Raw genomic sequence first — 19,881 nt, forward strand, 5'->3', positions numbered from 1 at the left:
CCCCCCCCAAGATTACGAGCGATCTGTACTATAAATAAAACGCGGCTCATGGTACAGCCTAAGGTGACTCGGTCATTTGACTTGTACATGCCACTTGCCAAGACCAAGCTGCTGAGATACATCCAAGTTTAATACTTATTTGACCAGGTCAATAAACGAGAGAGTAGGCAAAGTTATGACTCATACCATGATCCTGGCTTTCTAATATTGACCTCACGATTGCACTCGAACCACAGACTAAAATTCTAGGTTATATTGTCATGAACGATTTAAGGAAATAAAGCTTACCACCGAAAGCACGCTAGCAGTTGGACCCGCACCTGCATAGAACCAAGCACGTACATCCTGACGGCCCAACGAGCGGCGCTGGTGAATTAACAGAAAGTCCCGTTCTGCGTCGCAGATGCGTACAGTATGACAAGCAATCTCGTGCATCCGTATGAAACTGGATGAGAATATTGTTAGCCCAGTAAGACTTAATAGAGGCTGCGGGTCAGTAGACAACTCTGGTGGCAGATAATCCTCGAATTAAGGGATGAGAAAAGTAGACGCTACCCGTTTTTCCCGGCGCGCGTAAGTGTGGATCATTGGCATTAGGCTTCGTACCGCCAAGGTATTCTGAACCCAACTTTGCTCTTCACAGCCTTAATAGCGAGTCATATCTTGGATCATATCGGCCAATGCGGAAGGTGGATACGCATAAAATATCCACCAAACGCTTAGGTATTCCTGATTAGGCAGTTCGATACCGCCAAGCCTTAAAATATGCCGTTGAGCCGCAGACGAACTGTAAAGTAACCTGCATTAACAAATAGCGCATAGTTCGACCCGTTGATATAAGTTTCTCATTGCGCTTCCATGGTAAAGCAGTATATTGTAAATAGTGTACCCAGCACTCTTTGTTAGACCTCCTATATTTATACGAGTATAAACAGCAGAATAGCTACCCCATGACCTTTTCTGAGTCACTTGCGATTCCTGAGGCCGAACAGCTCGGCTTGTCGGTGCGAAACCTCTCCGTATCCGTCGGAAAGGCCCTTTCTAAACGCCGTTTCCGCAAACAGGCAGACACTGAGGCCTCACCAGCGTACTCTCACAAAATCCTTAATGATGTTTCTTTCGATTTGCGCCCCGGAAAGCTCATGGCAATCATGGGCGGCTCTGGCAGCGGCAAGACCACGTTGCTCAATGTGCTCTCTCAACGTACCAACGTGCTCAATAAGAACTTGCAGTTCGGGGGAGCGATCAATTTCGTGCGGCCAAATACTAATACGGATGCTGTGACTGCGATCCGCCATGCGTATATGCTCCAGACTAGCTTGTTTCTTCCGGGGTTGACTGTCTACGAGACCCTCAAGTACGCGGCTGATTTGCGTCTTCCGCCGTCGGTTGCCGTGGCTGAGAAGGCGGAATTGATAGCCTTTTTGCTTGACCAGTTGAATTTGACAAAGATCTCCCAGTGCATTATCTGTTCGTTCAAGGACCCCAGTAAGTCCAGTCTCTCAGGTGGCGAACAAAGACGCGTGTCGCTCGCTATCCAGTTACTCACACGCCCGGCTATCCTCTTCCTTGACGAGCCTACCACTGGTCTTGACTCTGCATCCGCTCTCTCGCTCGTTCAAACGTTGAGTAACTTGACCAAATTCGGTATGACGGTTATTCTCTCCATCCACCAGCCACGCTTGGAGATTCTTGATGCCATTGATGAGTTCTGTTTGCTAGGTTCTGGTGGCCGTGTCATCTACTATGGCAATCTAGCCACCTCACTGGCCTACTTTGAGTCTATCGGGGTTTCTATTCCTGCCGACGGAAACGTACTCGACTACTTGATGGAACTCTCTGTTAAGGATTCGTCTACAGTTGAGGAGGAGGTACTTTCGGTACAGCGGATCAATGATTTGGTAGCTTACTGGAAAACACACTCCCAGAAACTCCTCAGCTACCAAGATTCCCACCAAGTGTCTCCTGAGTCAAGATCTTCTGCATTCAAAACTCTCGTACCCCTCACAACAGAATCAACCTTATCTCTCTCTCCTCAGGAAACTGCTGAATTGTTCAGGCACAACCTCGCACTCTTCCACCACGAGAAGAATCTTTCACTCTATCAGGAGATTGTCGTTCTTACCAAGCGGACCTTCCTCCTCACGTATCGTGATCTGTACAGTTTACTCGCACTCAACGGTGGCGCAATACTCCTCTCTTTTGTACTTGGCTGGATGTTCTACCGCCCGAATCCAGACCTCGCTGGAATTCGCAGTATCACTTCATCAATGTATGCCATCATCGAAGTGGTCGGATTTTGCCCGCTTTTTTTCGAGGCAACACGACTTTGGAGCCTGGACGGGGTTTTCTTTTTCCGTGAAAAGAATGAAAACTTGGTATCAGTGACCGGATTTCTTATATCCCGGAGACTAGCCAAGTTTTTGTTGGAAGACTTGGCCGTATCTGTCATCTTCTCCGTTGTGACCTATTTCATGTACGGACTCCGCACTGACATCGGCGCTCTATCCTTTTTCGTTTATTTCTCGGTGTGTCTACTCATCGCCTTGTCGAGCATGACTCTTGGGATGTTGGGGTTTGCTGCATCCAGAGACTTTTCCCAGGCTGGTTTTGGCTTGAACATGATGTACCAGTTCCAGAACTGTGCCTGTGGCTACTTCGTGAACGCCTCTACTATGCCTGTCTACGTCCGCTGGACAAAGTACATTTCCTATTTCTGGTATGCCTTTGGTGCCTTGACCGCAAACGAATTTACCGGTTGGGAGGGGGACTGTGGAGAAATTGAATGCCCGGCCGAGTACTCCGGTGCCTATACATTGAAGACTTTGGGGTATCCCCAAGGTTGGCGTACAGTACCTATTATCTGCTTGTTCCTCTGGGTGGCTGCCTTCTACACCGCTGCTGCCATCCTCCTTCACTTCAAGACACTAGACGTAAAGATGAGCAAGTCTAAGGAACCGCCATCACGTCAAATCGAACCTGCTGCAGACCACGAAATAGAAAAACCTGGTGTCGTTACATCGGACGAGCTCGGTGGTGTCACCCCAATCAACATACACGTGCGGAACGTCTCGCTCCAGGTTGAGCCAAAGTTCAAGATGAGTTTTGCGACCAAGAAGGAGCCGATTTCCCTTCTCAATGACGTCAATGCCGACTTGAAAAGTGGGAAGGTGAATGTCATAATGGGTCCGTCTGGTAGCGGTAAGACCACCTTGTTGAATTTGCTCGCCAACCGTCTCGGGACCTCATCCACGTACATCCCGTTGGGTGACGTCTCCATCAACGGAGTGGACCACCTCAAGATCTCCGATTTGGGCCAATATGCTTCCTACGTACTCCAGAGCGACGATATGCTTGTTCCGTACCTCTCTGTGCGTGAAACTTTGATTCTTCAGGCTACACTACGCTTACCTGGTCTGACTCACTCTCAGATCTGTCTGCGTGTGGAAAGCTTGATTCGCCGTATGGGCTTGATTGACTGTGCAGGTATCCGGATTGGTTCTGAGTTTGTCAAGGGGATTTCCGGTGGTGAAAAGCGCCGTGTATCTATTGCAATCCAGATCTTGGATAATCCACGGATCTTGTTCTTGGATGAGCCAACCTCGGGTTTAGACTCTAAGACCGCCACATCAATTGTAATGGAGCTCCAGGAATTGGCCGCACGCGGTACCACTGTGGTGCTTACCATCCACCAGCCAAAGCAGGAATTGTTTGACAAGTTTGGGAATGTGTTACTCCTTGCCAGAGGTGGTTTCGTGGTGTTTAACGGTTTACCGGCGCTGCTTGTTGCTCACTTCAGGCTGATGGAGTTTGTACCTCCTCCATTTACCAACGTATCTGACTTTATTCTTGATGTGGTGACTCGCGGGCACGGTGAGACGATAGAAATGGCACAATCCAGGATCGATACCTTGATTTCGAAGTGGAAGACAATGGGCGATAACATCACTGGTAAGAAGACATCTGTGGATTTGAGCTGTACTGACGAGATTGGTTCCACCAACAGGGGCTCCGCTTCTCCGACCTCTATTGAGAACAGTTACGTCGATAGTGCGGTATTGTTCTCCAAGTACGGAATGAGAACCAAATCGCAAGCCCTGTTCTTCATAACGTTTCTGGTAATTTGCAAGAGGTCCATAATCTCTGTCTGGCGTTGTTCCGACATCCTCATCAGTAAGGTGTTCCAAACTATTGCATTCTCTATCCTCATCGCGTTGTACTTTGCACCATTGAAGAATGACGCGTCTGGGATTGCCAATCGCTTGGGGTTGATCCAAGAGGGTATGAACTTTATCTTCTTGGGTTTCTTGAACAACGTTGCATGCTACCCAGCAGAACGCAACACCTTCTATGCGGAGTATGATGACAACATTTATGGCCCGTTGACATTCATGCTCTCCTACTTTGTCCAGGAGGTGCCATACGAGATCTTCGGTACTCTCTTCTTCTCGGTGTTCATGGTGCTTGTTTGTGGATTGCCTCGTGATGCAAGTATGTACTTTACTGTCTTTTATTCGACGTTCGTCTTGTGCAACTGCGGTGAGTCCTTGGGGATTTTCTTCAACACTGTGTTTGCCCACCAAGGGATAGCATTGAACATGTTAACAGCGGTGCTCATCATCGGGATCTTTATGGGTGGTACCATGTCGCTCCACATGCCACCGTTCTTCCGGGCCTGGAACTGGATCAACCCTGGGAAATATCTTGCCGGTAGCATTGCAACGCTTGGCTTTCAGGGAGCTAGGTTTGAATGCGGTGACGACGTCACAGACTGCTTACTCAACACTGGAGATGCGGTATTGGACTATTATGGGCTAAAATCGCCTTGGGGCGCTTACTTGGGTGCCTTGACGGTATGTTTGGTGGCCTACCGCATTGTAGCGTACCTTCTTATTGTGTTGAGGATGCGATACTTCAGATAGTATTGGACATCTCCAAAAGATTGGCCAAGGTTATGGTGTTCAATATTTAGCGGTGTCTGGCTTTTATAAGGATATTCTTGAGTTGAGAGTTTTTGCGGTTGGGGATTCACTTTTCGTCTTGTAAATAGAATATCATATCTTTTGTTTTAAGCCTATTTATACTGTATGCGAAATAAATCTGCTATGGCAGTATCAAAGACAATAATTATGATTTGAACTGTACCTTCAATGCGAGTTCGGAGATTTACGATTCAGATGCTTAGTGGCAGAACTACGTTGGAAATTATTCCAAACCCCTGGACGATGAGCACACTAGTGTTTGAGAAACTCAGGCCCATAACTAAACCTTGAAAAGGTTCGTAACAGTATGATTGGCTGTTTAACTTAATATATTCTGGTGCGGAATCGTTTACACATAAAAATATTACCCTATTACTCCGCACTTTGCAAGCTGAATCCAGCAAATGCTGATAACCAGTGGTTCGAAGCAGATCACTTAATAGGCTCTCACCCTGCATACCCACGCTCAGTACAAACGACAAAAAAACATGGACACGGCTATTAAACTCTGAGCATTTGTATCCAGTGTATGGAAAGAGTAATTTTAAACAACTTGAACACTACCTAATATCAAATCGAAACCAAAAAAAAAAAATATCATCCTATTGCTTTGCTCCCTCAGACTACCAGGCCAGCCCTGGTTTTCGCAGTCCACATGACTCACCCATTTCGCGAACCTGCTCCCTGCTTTCATGGGAGTAACTAGCATTCCTGTTACCCGGTCACGTTACTTGAAAAAGTCCTCCATGAACCAAAATTTTCACCTACATAAAAAACCTCTAGCCGCGTCTTGACACTCTTCCCTATCCCCAATCATCAACATGTCTACCGCCGAAGTGAATCAGGTTGCTGACGAAGTCGCCAAGTTGTACTTGGACGATACTACCGGTGAAATGGTCTCCAAGACCGAATTGAAGAAGAGAACGAAGGCCCGTATCAACGAGGCCAAGAAGGCCGAGAAGGCGGCCAAGGCTGCTCTCACCGCGCCAAAGGTCACCAAGAAGAAGGACGAAATGGCTGACTTGTCTCCAAACCAATACTTTGAGATCAGATCCCGCCAGATCGACCAGTTAAGAAGCAACAAGCACGCCGGTATCAACCCATACCCACACAAGTTCAATGTCAGCTTGTCTGTGCCAGCGTTTGCCAAGGCCTACGCACACTTGGGCAGAGGTGAAACCCTCCCAGACGTCACTGTCAGCGTTGCTGGTAGAATCATGACCAAGAGAGAAGCTGGTTCCAAGTTGAAGTTCTACGTCTTGAAGTCCGACGGTGTGCAGGTCCAGATCATGGCCCAAGCCCAGGACGTTACCGATGGGACCTACGAGCAGCAGCACGAGTTGTTGAGAAGAGGTGACATCATTGGTATCACTGGTTACCCAGGTAAGACCCAGCCAGCGAAGGGTGGTGAGGGTGAATTGTCGATTTTCGCCACCACTGTCCAGCTCTTGACGCCATGTTTGCACATGTTGCCAACCGAGCACTATGGATTCAAGGATCAAGAAGCCAGATACCGTAAACGTTACTTGGACTTGATCATGAACGACCAGACCAGATCCAAGTTCATCACCAGATCCAAGATCATCACCTACATCAGAAAGTTCTTTGACAGCAGAGACTTTATCGAGGTTGAGACCCCAATGATGAACGCCATCGCCGGTGGTGCTACTGCCAAGCCTTTCATTACCCACCACAACGACCTCAACTTGGACATGTTCATGAGAATCGCCCCAGAATTGTTCCTTAAGGAGTTGGTTGTCGGTGGTATGGACAGAGTCTATGAAATCGGTAGACAGTTCAGAAATGAGGGTATTGACATGACCCACAACCCAGAGTTTACCACCTGTGAATTCTACCAGGCCTACGCCGATGTCTACGACTTGATGGATATGACCGAGTTGTTGTTCTCCGAAATGGTCAAGGAAGTCACCGGTGACTACAAGGTCACCTACCATGCGGACGGCCCAGAAAAGCCTGCCATGGAGTTAGACTTCTCGCGTCCATGGAAGAGAGTTGACATGATCGAAGAATTGGAGAAGATCTTGGATGTCAAGTTCCCACCTGGTGACCAGTTGCACACCCTGGAAACCAACGTCTTCTTGAAGAACATTCTCATCAAGAACAAGTTGGACTGCTCTCCGCCATTGACTAACGCCAGAATGTTGGATAAGCTTGTCGGTGAGTACTTGGAAAGTGCTTGTATCAACCCAACCTTCATCTTCGGTCACCCACAGATGATGTCTCCATTGGCCAAGTACCACAGAGATATTCCAGGTTTGTGTGAAAGATTCGAGGTCTTTGTTGGCACCAAGGAAATCTGTAACGCCTACACTGAGTTGAACGATCCATTTGACCAGAGAGAGAGATTCGAGGAGCAGGCCAAGCAGAAGGATGCTGGTGACGACGAGGCCCAGATGATTGATGAGACCTTCTGTAACGCTTTGGAATACGGTTTGCCACCCACCGGTGGGTGGGGTTGTGGTATCGACAGATTGGCCATGTTCATGACCAACTCTAACACCATCAGAGAAGTTTTGTTATTCCCAACCTTGAAGCCAGATGAAACCAGAAAGGACCAATTATAAATGGCTGGTCCTCATTTTTGTTAGCCATACATATAAATCTTTAAATTATTTACTATTAGCGATACATTTGGTATTGCCAGGAGTAGCTTTAAATTGTAATGAGGTCCACTGCTATATATTAGTCTTCGCCGTACCTAGTTGTGTATAACTGTAAAATTAGTCAGTTATGGGAGCTTCTTTCTTGCGGTTCCAGGTAAAATAAAGCTATTATTACGCGTTAAACAAGGAGTTCATCCCAGAAGCCAATTGCAAAGTATTCCAAGACGATGTCTAGAAATCTCCAGCTGCCTTTACGCTTTTGCCTTCCTCCTCGAAACCCCCGAAGTTTCGCTCAACTGGATCGCGCCACTCCATGTTCAACAATTTAAAGATAGTCCGCTCGTCCTTGCTCTCCAAAAGCACCTCTCTTGGTGTGTTGGGATCTCCAGAATCCTCCACCCTGTATAGCCCGCTATTGCTCAATTTTAACCCCATGTCTATCGCCCTCTGTCGCATGTGCCGGTTGAAGGTGGTATTTCCGGTGAAATACAAGAACGCAGCTCCTATTTCATCACTTGGCACAACAAGGAAGTCCACGCGGCGACAAAAGGGATAGTTTGCAAGCTGAGCCCCACAGAAGAGCTTGCTCTTAATCTCTCCTCTCTTTTCCACGCCGCGGAGTTGGCACTTGATATAGCCCGACTTCTCCAAATCTGCTACCAACCGTCTTAAAATGCCTTTTAATTCAAGTATTTTGGTTTCTTTTTTGGTGATAATAAAGTCGATATCACCCATCGTCGCGGCCCCTCTGCGGTAGCTGCCCATTATATGCACTTCCGCCTGGGGGTCAATTTTGTGGCAGGCCATACGGACGTATTGGTCATGTTTTTCTCCTTCAACTCGCGGGATCCGCTGGCTCCAGTCATCATAGTACTGAAGGCCATACTTCTGCAGATCAGACAACCCCATATATTTTTCTGCCTTGACATCTTCCAACGTTCTGAGCCCCTCGTAGTACCACTTCTCAGCTGTATGGGTCCCCACACCGAAGATTTTTTCAAAGATAGCCAATACAATGAGCTTGGGGTCTCTTTGGACAGTCTGTAACTGCTTGAGGCTGTTGGTTTGGAGGATTTCCACGATTTTGGACGCAAGACTCTTTCCTACGTGGGGAAGCTTAATCGCCTGCTCGTACGTTCGGATATTGAAAGCGGTATTTTTTATGCTTTCAATGGCTTTGCGGTACGACTGGCTTTTCCAAGTTTGATTAGTCTTCTCGTATTCGTCTGACATCAACTTGAGAAAGTGAAGGATTCGCTGGTTAGGTGGCACCTCTGGCTTTTCCTGGCTCTCTAACTTGTTCTGGCTCTCTAGCTTCGTCTTTTTTTGGTCATTCTCATCTTGCGCATTTCTTTTAAGGGTTCTTTTATTCGGTATCTTGGGGGAAAGGAATATCTCATATCCATCGACAGGAAGAATGGTGTTCTTCTCTATACCTTCGCTGACCCAAGCGGAATTGACCACGGGAAGAAGTAACGTCGACAGCTCCATCTGTAGATCACGGAGAATCTCTTCCTTCTTGAGCTTTTCGTCTAGCACAACCACTATGTTAGTTATTTTTGTTCCGTTCCTACGGTTACTTTCCAGGGGAATACTGTACCGCAAAGTAGCACCGTGCCGTTTGAAGATTTCCTTGCGATGTACCAAAAGCTTGGAGTTGGTTTTGGGGACGATGTAAAAAGTGACATCCCGGAATATTTGGTGTTGGGGCATCTTCCGTAAAAGGTGGGAGGGCATCTTCCGTAAAGGGTGAAGGGGTCTCTAAAGTATTGGGCTCGGTAACAAAATTCTGGATATCTCGTATAATGGATGAATGAAAGGAACTTCCAAGACAAGAAATTAAAACTCACTTAGAAAGCTAGGTGGTTTGAAACTGAGATATCTTGGATAGTTAGGAAATTAATCAACAGCTTTCTCTTGTACATGGCGATAAAGCTATAGATATGGATTTCTGGGGTAGGTTTTGGTAGTAATGCACGCACCTTTTATTGCGAGCAGGATTTATCAAAATGTTTGGAGGCAGATTTATGGCCTTGTACGGTGGTGAGCTCCGCGTGAATATCGCAACTGAGTTATTGATGCTTAAAAGTTAAACTGTAAATATTCTATCCGTTGAAATGGTATAGAATATCTTCGTACCAGCGCTATAGATATATACCTCTCACGTAACTTCAAAATCTCACTTCAAGTACTCAGAGGCCTATAAAATTGAGGAGAAAATATAAGAAATGTGTGTCAATCTCTATATCCAACGCAAGTGTTGCACTTAGCAAGCTCACGTCGGACTCAAACCATGCACTATTCACTATAGCTCAGCGTATGTATCAACCCTCGATTATGGAGAACAAATCGACGGATGTTTTGTCATCAGGGATAAACCCCAATGACACACCGGCATGCCATATATAACTATACACTCTACAGCAAGACAGATACTTGGAAGCAGATATTGGGAACGTGTATTTGTAGTGCCTAGCCCTTTAGGTGGACAATAGAAACAAAGAATATTATTTTGCACACAAATGTGGGCATCTGGTCGCTTAAATAGTTTTTCGGACGCTGCGAAATTTGCCCATGTTCGTGCGATGCTCATCGCGCCGGGTAAGCTCCGAAAAATTATTTTTTCCCATGTACGGCGTGCAGGTTTAGGTATATCAGATACGGGAGCCGGAGTTGGCCTCAAACCCTTTAATCAATCTCACCCAGCACAAGATGTCCGCACATATCCCGGTCTGGAAGCGTATTGGTTTGAAAGTCAAGCAAGTCTTGAGTGAAGATCCCCTTGCCCTCTCCACCCATATCGATAGCACTGAGGTAAGCACCAAGCAAGCTAAAAAGCTAATCCAGCAGAGAAAGAGAACCATCGCAGCCACTGAATTGGACGCCGAAGGTAATGCTAGTCCTAAGAAGTCAGCCAAGAGAGTTAAACTTCCAAAGGCCGAGAGAGCCCCACCTCCGGAGAAAGACCAGTTGGTCTACTTGAGACAGTACAAGGAGGATAAGGATAATTGGAAGTTCTCAAAGCAGAAGCAAAACTGGGTGTTGAAGAACATGAAAAGTATACCTGAACAGTATGACGAAGCCTTGAAAGAGTACTTGCAGGGTTTGCAGGGTGGGTCCAAGGACCGTGTGGTCAGTGATCTCAAGATTGAATTGGAAAAATGGAATAGGCTCGCAGAAGACACCGAAAAATTACTCGAGGAGCCAAGGGAAGAGGGACCAGAAGAAAATGACCAAGCCCCAGCCGAAAAGAAGGATGTCACGACCGTAAAAAAGTCGCCAGCTAAGAAGGAGAAACCTAAGGAAGAACCACCAACCTTTGACTGGGCAGTCAAGGCGAGAGAAATGTTCAAGGCCATGTCCGGTGAAGACTTTTTCCTCAAGGGGATTGATGACATGCTTGAAGAAGATGAGAAGGCCGGGCATACCGCTGAAGCTCAGAAAACTGAAACTATAGAGACTACCGAGGCTGAAGAAAAGGATGTCCAGAGAAATTTAGTTGTGGAGTCCGTCGAAGTGAATGATTTCATTACCGAGGAGGACACTGTTGACCCGGCTGTCAAGGGAGTCGAAGCTGATGCGGGAGAGGAGGACCAGAAAGTCAAGGCCAAGAAAAGTAAGAAAAAGAAGTCCAAGACTGCTTGAGTCTAGCTGTATATTATGAATTTAAAACGAATTGTGTATTTTTTGGCGACAAAAAGCCCCTGTAATCACCGTAAACTAAGAGTAGGATGCGTCATAAAATTGGTAGTTACATTGGTAGTGCCGTACAGAAGCCTCGTATTGGCGAAATATGACCATCCTTTTTACAATTATCTAGCCTTTTGGATGGATTGGTAGGACGATGCTAACTGTTATATATACAAGATTCGGCTTGGCTTTTGATATGATCATTACTCGCCTAGTTCCTTTCTTCTCTCGGCCTCAAAAATCTCTCTTGCTTCTAAAGCGGCATCCATTTCATGCTGGGGGGCTCTGTACAACTCCTTTTCCATTTCTGGCATCTTTCTCCAACGTTCCGTTAACTTCTTCATGACTTCACTGCTCAGCGCTGACCCCGTAAACTCTATCGAGCTCTCCTTGACATATTTGGCAAACATGGTGGCAGGAAGTCTTGGAATCCGCGCCATGTTGCGCACCCACTCTGCCTTCATCGTGTTCGCATGGATGATGTACGGCTGCCTGGCCTTATCGCCCATTGTCTTCCACTCTCTAGACGCCAGGACCTGCACCTCGTTGGCTTTGATGCCTTCATCCCGGGAAATTACCTTTTCTGCGATGAAATAGCTGGCGGGGGTGCTAGGCTTTGGGAATGTGTAATACTTGTCGTGGATAGCCTTCGCGGCGTCTTTGGCGGTCTGGGCCTCTTGACGAGCTTGTTCCCTGACAGCTTCCTGGGATCGTTTCTTCTCTTGCTTTTCCAAGTAGATCTGGTGTGATTTTTCCTTCTTTTCGGCCCTGAGTCTGTGCTTGTACTTTAACGGTTTTACCGCTACCTCCTCTGGAGCTTTAGCGTCGCAAAGGAATGTAAAGGATAGCGCACGGATGGCAGGTATAGGGCTGGTTATAACAGCTCTGCGTATGACTAAAAGCATAATAGACGGGTAAAATGATTATATGAAGCTCTATATGTCTTGTAGGTGACTTCTCGTGACGTAGAGATATAGAAACCATGGAGACGTATGCAAAATATCACAAGCCGCAGATATCACAAGCCGCAGGTTGCAGGTTACCCTGCTGAGTAGGACTCAGGGTCGGTATTACTTGTTGGTTTGTATGTTTTCTTTTAACTAGAAAATACGTGGCATCGATTAGGAGTGGTACCGTAGTTGGTCAGTTTCAGAATTTTTTTTATTTGGGTCATTAACGCCATGAATAGACTGGTTCTTTAACCGTGCACCCTACTGAAACAGTGACGAATAGGCAATTATCATCCAGATCCTCACTTGCTATATCCTACATAACCTAGCCGCCTGGTCTCTTTATTGTGATAAGCATTAACATTAAACCCCTGATTTCCTACGGGAAATCGATCTATGCTATCGAAAAAAGTAAAAATATAACATCATAATATTAGCACCACACATTTAGTGCAGGGAAAAAGTAAGAAATAAAAAGGCAATAATCGTAGCAGCATCTACTTGAGATTTTAACATGGTAGTTATAGTACCATCGTAAAGTCTATTCCACTCTTTAAGCACCAATTTCAATCTTTCTGGAGGCTTCAAACCTCTCCTTGGCAGCATGGTAAGCGTCGAATTCGTGCTTGGAAGCCTTGTAGGATTCCTTCTCAGCTACAGACAACGCTCTCCAACCTTCAGCCAATTTCTTCAAGAGGTTGGAGGCCTTTTCTTCGGCTGGATGGTCGAGCTTGACCGTGGAGTAGTTCTGCTGGACGTACTTCGCAAAGTCGGTAACAGGTCTCTTGGGCACGCTGGCAACTTGTTGGTCGTACTTCACCTTTTGGATAGCATACTTGTCTTGGAATGGCTGCTTTTGGGCGTCAGTCAACTCCTTCCATTCCTCAGAAGCGGCGCGGAACACATCCTGGACTCTGGCCCCCGCAGCACGGTTCTTGAGCCTTTCGCCGATAAAGATCGCGTTGGGGTTCAGGGGTCTCTTGAAGGTGTAGATTTGTTCATGGAGCTTCGCAGCAGCCTTCTTCACGGCGGCTTTCTCTTTCTTTTGCTTTTCAGCAGCAACAGCCTTTGCCTTCGCAGCAACAGCCTTGGCGCGCTTTTCGCGTTCGGCAGTAATGGCCTTTTCGGTAGCACTGGCAGTCTTTTGCTTCAATGGCTTTTTGGACTTGGCAGTGGCATCAGCCTTAACGGCACGAGACTTGGTGGTGGTGGCCTTGGCAGCACGAGCCTTGGTGGCGGCGGCTGCACTGTTGACAGTGCTGACAGAAAAGGAAGCGGTAAAGGTGTTAGAACGAACAATTGAAACGGTTCTACGGGCAAGGGATAACATTTTTTCGGATATATCTAGGTATATTACGGTGGTGGTGTGTGAATTGATCAAAAAATGGACCCGTGATATATGCTTCGACTTGTTTGCCATAACAACAAAAACAAATGCAGGCACGCGTTGGGTTACCCGTCCGCCGAAATGCGACCTGTCACATTAGAGGCACCAAGGTTTGCTTTTCTGGGAAATCAATAAAATCAGGTTTTCGTATTTGAGATCTAACAAAAGCATATTTCGGTTTAGAAATTGATGAACCACTGGCCGATAAGAACTTTGGGGAGCGATTTGAGCACCTATGAGGTCTAATCATTTCAAACAGCAAGATAATGTTAATGCAAGCACGCGAGGGTTATCAATCTAGCGCCGAGGCGCAGGATAAATTGAATCGTTAGATTGTGGGGATTCGGCTAGGGAAGAAATTGGTTTAGGATATAAACAATTATTCCAGGCTGTTTTAGGCAGTTTGAGGTCCTTTTTATATAACTCTGACACCTAGTAAAGGTATATCTGCAAAAATTATAAGGTTCATCAAGTTTCGCCGTTTCAAATATCAGTACAGTTGCAGACAATGACAACTCACTCCGCACATTTCATGCCATTAAGCAAACTACACGCCAACGTTTAGAGAAACTCATAAATTCATAGTTCACCGTTGATCTATGGTTGAGTAGATTTTAAGCCCCTGGAGGTTTGAGCTTATGTGGTACTAAGAGCTGTAGAGGCAAGTGTTGACGTCATTTAAAACCATCACTTAGAACCAGGACTATTGGTTTGGCGATCAATCTTCAAGCGATTCAGGTACGATAACGCCCATAACCATCTACATACAATATGTAGAACTTGTGCTACAAGTTTACCTTTGGTTTCTGCTTAGAAAGATAATTGTTTGTTCTGCTTTAAATTTGGTACTTAAAAGGTCGTTTCACCCATTTACTAACGTAGGGAGTAATTTGCTTCGAGCACAGCGGGAGTCTAAGAGGTGTATATCAGTGATGTGTCTCCAAGTAGTCAGGTGATGTTCACCATGTATAACTAGCACTTTGGCCACCTTTTAGACCCCCAATAGAGACTATGCTAATGAAAGTTCACGCCAGGAGTATAAACGATATGTTACAACGTCCCTTTCCATACCTGTAGGAAGCTTAATAGTTTATTCCACTGTGTCTGCCCTAGCTGTTATTCAGATCTCCAAGCGCTGAACTTATGCTAATCGCTATATTTGGTGTAAGCCTCGACCATCGACCGACAAACAGCGCCCACTTCTACTGATCCTACGGTATGACTCTTTCAAACCCCGAAGCAGAGCTTTTTTTTCATTAATGTGTATACATGGCGAAACCGTTGTAACGTCTGGGCTGTGCTAGCCCTCTAGCCGACACAACAAGAACGACAGCCTTTATTTCTTACCAGACTTCTTGATACCACTGCCACCCATTGGGCCACCCTTCTTGGCCTTTTCAGCCATTTCCTTCTTGGCTTGGGCGTCGGCCTTCTGCTTGGCCTTGAAGGCTAAGTCTTCGTCACCGAATTCTTGTGCCTTCTTCTTTGGAGCCTTTAACGGCTTAGCTTTACCACCTTGACGACCGGACATATTGTAATTGGTATATAGATAATAAGGTCTAAGTAAGCCGAAATTGATTGCGCGTTACATAAAGTAAAAATTTGCGCCTTGTCGTAAGAACGTGCCGGATATTCCAAACCATTTTCGTTAGACAGGAGATAGGCCTGAGGCAAGGAGCGGAACCTCCAATAATGGCTTAGGGTTTTTTATTCCATGCTGCCTCACCGTTAATATAATAGCATTACGAAAGAATATGCTATTCTATGTAACCTATTATTTAATTTTTCTTCTAGTAAATTTACAAATTGTAACAATAAGATGCGTATATAAACACCCCCTTTCTCAACTCCATATCAGGTCAGCTAAAGTTCAAGTGTAGGTACCCTTGAAAAAACCGATAAGCAAAGAATGTGGATTAGTTTCCATTCCATATCTCTCCTTCTCGGCTTTCGTCCGCGGCACCCTTAAATAACCAGCACGTCAGGTAAATCGCTTGTATACCAGTGATCTTATCGAGCTGCAATCAGCCATTCCATGCACTCTAAGCAAACCCGATTCCACTCCTAATAAGCATTGGTTCTCCATAAATTGACTCTAAAATTCATTAAAAAGGCAACTTTGATCGAAGATTCCGTATCTATTTTCTAATCATTCTCTATGGCTCCTTTCTGATGTATAACTGAATAAAGTGATACATACTTCAAGCTGTACCCCCTGCCAACACGTAGCCGCCCCAACATCTCATCGCATAGCCTGGCCGTTTCAATAGTTTCCATAATAGTCCATACCCGTTTTGTTAAAATCAAAAATGCTTACATCTGATTATCCCGCTCTCCTCTCCACCACCAATTCTTCATCAGCTGTGCAGGTCGTGCGCGCTCCGCCCCTCCCTGGCTCTTAGCGCCCGATATCAGCCTCTGTTCCTTCCTTGGCTCTACCACCCAACATTCCTCCCACGTTTCCCCAATGACCATTATCAGCGCCCAGGATAAGGACAAAATCAAGCGCGTGACGCCCAAAGCGACAAACAAAATCATCGACGCGACGGTCGCGCGACTTTATATTGCGTATCCCGGCGACGAGTGGCAGTTCACAGGTCTCTCTGGCGCCATTGTGCTCATGGACGATCTCGTGGGGAACACGTTTTTCCTCAAAATGGTAGACATCATCGGCAGCCGTGGGGTCATGTGGGACCAGGAGCTTTACGTCAACTTCGCGTACAACCAGGACCGTGCGTTTTTCCACACGTTTGAACTCGAGGAGTGTTTCGCAGGGCTCTTGTTCGAAGACTCCAGCGACGCGGCGCACTTCTATAAACGTGTCACGAACCGCGAAAAGTACGGGAGCAAAAAGACGGTTGGGAATAAGAACGCAATTGCATTGAAAAAAAGCGTTGTTGCGGAGAAAGTCGTCGGACCGCGCGGCGAGTATCATGACACGAGCTCCGCGCAGCGTGTGCGGCGCGTGCGCGGTGTGCTCTACTACAACGACAAACCACCCGAGGAGTGGCGTGCGTTGTACGAGGAGCTTGCGGCTGCGGGCATTTCTGAGGATATGATTGCCGACAACCGTGAATTTATCAAAGAATACATCAACTCCAAGGGTGGCCCCTTGGTAGGGTTGGAGCCACCCATTCCGCGGAAATTCCAAGTCAAGCACGAGCGGATCAGTCTGAAAGCCAGTCACGCCGCTAGTCAGGATGATAGTCTGGTGGCTAAGACGAAAAAGGCACCGCCTCCACCCCCACCTCCACCTGGTGCTTCCGCTTCCCCAGTTGCTGCCGCGTCCCCAGTTGCCTCCGCATCCCCAACCGTTTCCGCGCCGTCCACGCCGGTGCTTCCATCGTCATCTCCATCAGCTCCCGAAAGCGAGGATGCTGCTACTCCTGAACAAGTTCATGTCAAGCCGACGTTCCGTGCTCCCCCTCCGATGAATTTCCAAAAACCCCTTCCTCCCCAGCCGCAGGCGAATGCGAATACCTATCCACCCGCTTCGAATTTCCACCAGGCTCCGTCTGCACCTGTCAGAGCCGGTTTGCCGCCACCTCCACCGGCTAGAGGTGGGCCTCCACCTCCACCGCCACCGATGCGTACCTCTACTGGTCCAAGTTTACCTCCTAGAGGTGTTCCGCTTCTGGGACCGCCCCAGTTTGCCAACCCGCCTGTCAGAGGAGGTCCTCCACCTCCACCGCCGAGAGCGAGAGGTCAGGCGCCCCCTCCACCGCCATCTAGAAGTACTAGGCCTCTTCCAGGTGCCCCTCAGGTCCAACCTCAAGCCCAGCAGTTTCAGCAAATACCTCCACAATCCCAGATTCCTCAGCAAGTTCAACAGGCGTATGTTCCGCCACCACCGCCGCAAAGAACTGTTCCGGCAGCTGCTCCGATCCAGCATCCGCCACCTCAAATTCCCCCATCGAACGCTAATCCACCGTTAATGAGTACTGGGGCTCCTCCTCCGCCACCATTAATGAATTCTGGGGCTCCTCCTCCTCCGCCGCCGCCAATGAATACTGGGGTCCCACCACCTCCTCCTATGGGTGGGATTCCACCGCCACCTCCTATGGGTGGGATTCCACCGCCACCTCCTATGGGAGGCATGCCGACTGCGGCTCAGACTCAGGCCGCTGCTCCGCCTTTACCTCAGGTGGATGGTGACCGCAATGCACTTCTCGCGTCAATCAGAGGGTCCGGTTTGAGCGGCTTGCGGAAGATCGACAAGTCTCAGCTTGACAAACCGAGTATTTTACTCCAGGAGGCCAAGGGCGAAACGCCAACGATCGCGGCAAGCGCTCCATCCGGCGGACCGCCAAACTTGGCCGATGCGCTTTCCCTTGCCTTGAACAAGCGCAAGGAGAAGTTGGGTCATAGCGACGACGAAGACGATGGTGATGATTGGTAAGAGTTTTGTAGATGACAGGAGCGTTTGTGAGTCGTAGTTTCAACGGAAATGAGTGTATTACAAAAAGTCTATTCTACACTACATTTATTATTTAACGAATTTACATGCATTTGACTGTGGTGGGTCTGGTCTAGATTGTAGATTATGCTGAATCTTGGTTCTGGTCGAAATCTGCGATGCAGCAGCCTTCGGATCTCTGTTTTTTGGCCTGGAAACTCAGCCCAAGGCAGATCCCCTACTCCCAATCCAACATGATCTTTGACTTTTCCAATTGAAGTAAATGGTGGGGCATTTTTGCATTGCACCCGAAGTTATATTGGTTACCGGGCAACATGAAAAGGAGGAGGAGTAGATCCGGAAAATATTAATCAAGGGCTGTATATTGCGGATGGTAATCAGACATTCTAAGGTTTAGACGTGTATACAGTGCGACCCTTAATGCACAAAAATTACCCGTCCACCATATGTAAAGTGGTTCATTTTCGGTGTCACCACTTCCGTATTACCTAAAATATGTACAATACAGTGATTACCCATCACCTAAATTTGCCAGCCAAATGAGCGACCTTATCGGTGATGCACCCATACACAAATATAAATTCATTTCGGGCGCTATCAACGAACTCCTTATTCGTTAAACTTCAACAACCAGGTGTCGACCCACTTTGTTTTCTGATAGTTGCCGGAATTCAAGCTGCGCACAAACATGACCAAGCTCTTGGCATCATTAGTAATCTCGACACTGGTTTTCTTGCACTCATCGACGTCGCGGTTCATCATGGCAGTAACCACCAACTCATCGATGTTACCGGTGATTTCTGTGACGTACTTGTAAATTGTGTTAATGTGCTCACCGGTAATCTTGCTCTCTATCGGAATGGACTTGTGCACGGACGAGAAAAGAAGCTTGATGAGTTTCAGCTTCTGAACCCAGGTCTTGGCGAACGCCAAAAGCTCGCTCAAATCTTCCTCCGACACGCTACCATCGGACTCCACCAACGCCTCGTCATCCGAAAGGTCGAGCCCAAATGGATCCTCGTCGTCAAAGTCGTCAGGGTTTTCGATCCATTCCTCCAACTCTTGCACGGCGTCCACCAACATCGACGACGACTCTTTGATTTTCACGTTCAACAACCCCTTTTTGCCCTTTTCACACAACTCCACCACCGCGTCGCATGCAGCCCAGATGAGCCCCACGGTGATTAAACGCACGTCCTGTGCCTCCTCCTCGGCTGAAACCTCCCTCGATGGTGCCGCCGCAAGGTCCATCCCCTCCAAGTGCACCACTAACTTTTCATTCGAGTGCAACACTTGCTTCACACGGTGCACCGCCTCCTTCACGAAGATGTCTGAGTACGTCGCCGCGTCGAGCTGCGCCACAAGCGTCACGTACAACACAATTTTCTCCGATGCCTCACGCACCTGCTTGTACGCCGCGTTTACGGGCACGGGACCGGGCTTGAACACGATTCCGGTCTTCGTCGCCAACGCATGCATGATTTTTGAGAGTTTCACAAGCTCAGCGATGGGATCCGGTACTTGTGCGGCCTTGATCTCCGCAATTGCGGCGGGGTTCGAGATTGCGGTCTGCCAGACTGTGAGACCGTTTTTGTAGGTCTGGAGGAGCTCACGCAACTGTTCTTCTGTGAATGGTTCTTCTGACATTGTGTGTGCGGTAAAAGTGAGAATGAAGCATAGGTGAAAGGTACCTCCCCCTGTATGAGTTCTATGTGAAAAATTGTAACATCGTGCGGCTGGAAGGATTCTCCGGCATCGTGGGTAGATTTTGAGTTTAATCGAGTTTTATGGTTTAGGAAGAAAATCAGGTCTTGTCTTTGCGTAAGACATG

The 19,881-nt window shown here is 47.3% G+C and overlaps 9 protein-coding genes across 9 annotated transcripts; 4 read left to right on the forward strand and 5 right to left on the reverse strand.

Annotated features, from left to right (window-relative positions):
• The first annotated feature begins 875 nt into the window (after window positions 1-875).
• Window positions 876-5,073, forward strand: ROA1 (Roa1p). The gene has a single exon (XM_019127734.1). It carries the CDS (start codon window positions 951-953, stop codon window positions 4,920-4,922), a length of 3,972 nt encoding a protein of 1,323 aa, XP_018988427.1. The 5' UTR covers window positions 876-950; the 3' UTR covers window positions 4,923-5,073.
• A 666-nt stretch (window positions 5,074-5,739) lies between these two features.
• KRS1 (lysine--tRNA ligase) lies at window positions 5,740-7,702 on the forward strand. Its single transcript, XM_019132731.1, has one exon. It carries the CDS (start codon window positions 5,804-5,806, stop codon window positions 7,565-7,567), a length of 1,764 nt encoding a protein of 587 aa, XP_018988428.1. The 5' UTR covers window positions 5,740-5,803; the 3' UTR covers window positions 7,568-7,702.
• BABINDRAFT_159558 (type-X family DNA polymerase) lies at window positions 7,639-9,521 on the reverse strand. The gene has a single exon (XM_019127735.1). The coding sequence runs from the start codon at window positions 9,317-9,319 to the stop codon at window positions 7,838-7,840; it is 1,482 nt and encodes a 493-aa protein (XP_018988429.1). The 5' UTR covers window positions 9,320-9,521; the 3' UTR covers window positions 7,639-7,837.
• A 776-nt stretch (window positions 9,522-10,297) lies between these two features.
• BABINDRAFT_159560 (uncharacterized protein) lies at window positions 10,298-11,295 on the forward strand. The gene has a single exon (XM_019127736.1). The coding sequence runs from the start codon at window positions 10,319-10,321 to the stop codon at window positions 11,249-11,251; it is 933 nt and encodes a 310-aa protein (XP_018988430.1). The 5' UTR covers window positions 10,298-10,318; the 3' UTR covers window positions 11,252-11,295.
• BABINDRAFT_159561 (uncharacterized protein) lies at window positions 11,289-12,257 on the reverse strand. Its single transcript, XM_019127737.1, has one exon. The coding sequence runs from the start codon at window positions 12,199-12,201 to the stop codon at window positions 11,500-11,502; it is 702 nt and encodes a 233-aa protein (XP_018988431.1). The 5' UTR covers window positions 12,202-12,257; the 3' UTR covers window positions 11,289-11,499.
• Window positions 12,258-12,617: 360 nt separating this feature from the next.
• On the reverse strand, window positions 12,618-13,621 carry GCF1 (Gcf1p). Its single transcript, XM_019127738.1, has one exon. It carries the CDS (start codon window positions 13,574-13,576, stop codon window positions 12,800-12,802), a length of 777 nt encoding a protein of 258 aa, XP_018988432.1. The 5' UTR covers window positions 13,577-13,621; the 3' UTR covers window positions 12,618-12,799.
• Window positions 13,622-14,740: 1,119 nt separating this feature from the next.
• On the reverse strand, window positions 14,741-15,180 carry BABINDRAFT_159563 (uncharacterized protein). The gene has a single exon (XM_019127739.1). The coding sequence runs from the start codon at window positions 15,162-15,164 to the stop codon at window positions 14,970-14,972; it is 195 nt and encodes a 64-aa protein (XP_018988433.1). The 5' UTR covers window positions 15,165-15,180; the 3' UTR covers window positions 14,741-14,969.
• Window positions 15,181-16,088: 908 nt separating this feature from the next.
• Window positions 16,089-18,368, forward strand: WAL1 (actin-binding protein). The gene has a single exon (XM_019127740.1). The coding sequence runs from the start codon at window positions 16,101-16,103 to the stop codon at window positions 18,030-18,032; it is 1,932 nt and encodes a 643-aa protein (XP_018988434.1). The 5' UTR covers window positions 16,089-16,100; the 3' UTR covers window positions 18,033-18,368.
• A 200-nt stretch (window positions 18,369-18,568) lies between these two features.
• BABINDRAFT_159565 (uncharacterized protein) lies at window positions 18,569-19,708 on the reverse strand. The gene has a single exon (XM_019127741.1). The coding sequence runs from the start codon at window positions 19,695-19,697 to the stop codon at window positions 18,660-18,662; it is 1,038 nt and encodes a 345-aa protein (XP_018988435.1). The 5' UTR covers window positions 19,698-19,708; the 3' UTR covers window positions 18,569-18,659.
• Between the last annotated feature and the right edge of the window lie 173 nt (window positions 19,709-19,881).

This window comes from Babjeviella inositovora, assembly GCF_001661335.1.
Source record: "Babjeviella inositovora NRRL Y-12698 unplaced genomic scaffold BABINscaffold_1, whole genome shotgun sequence".
Classification (NCBI taxonomy): domain Eukaryota; kingdom Fungi; phylum Ascomycota; class Pichiomycetes; order Serinales; genus Babjeviella; species Babjeviella inositovora.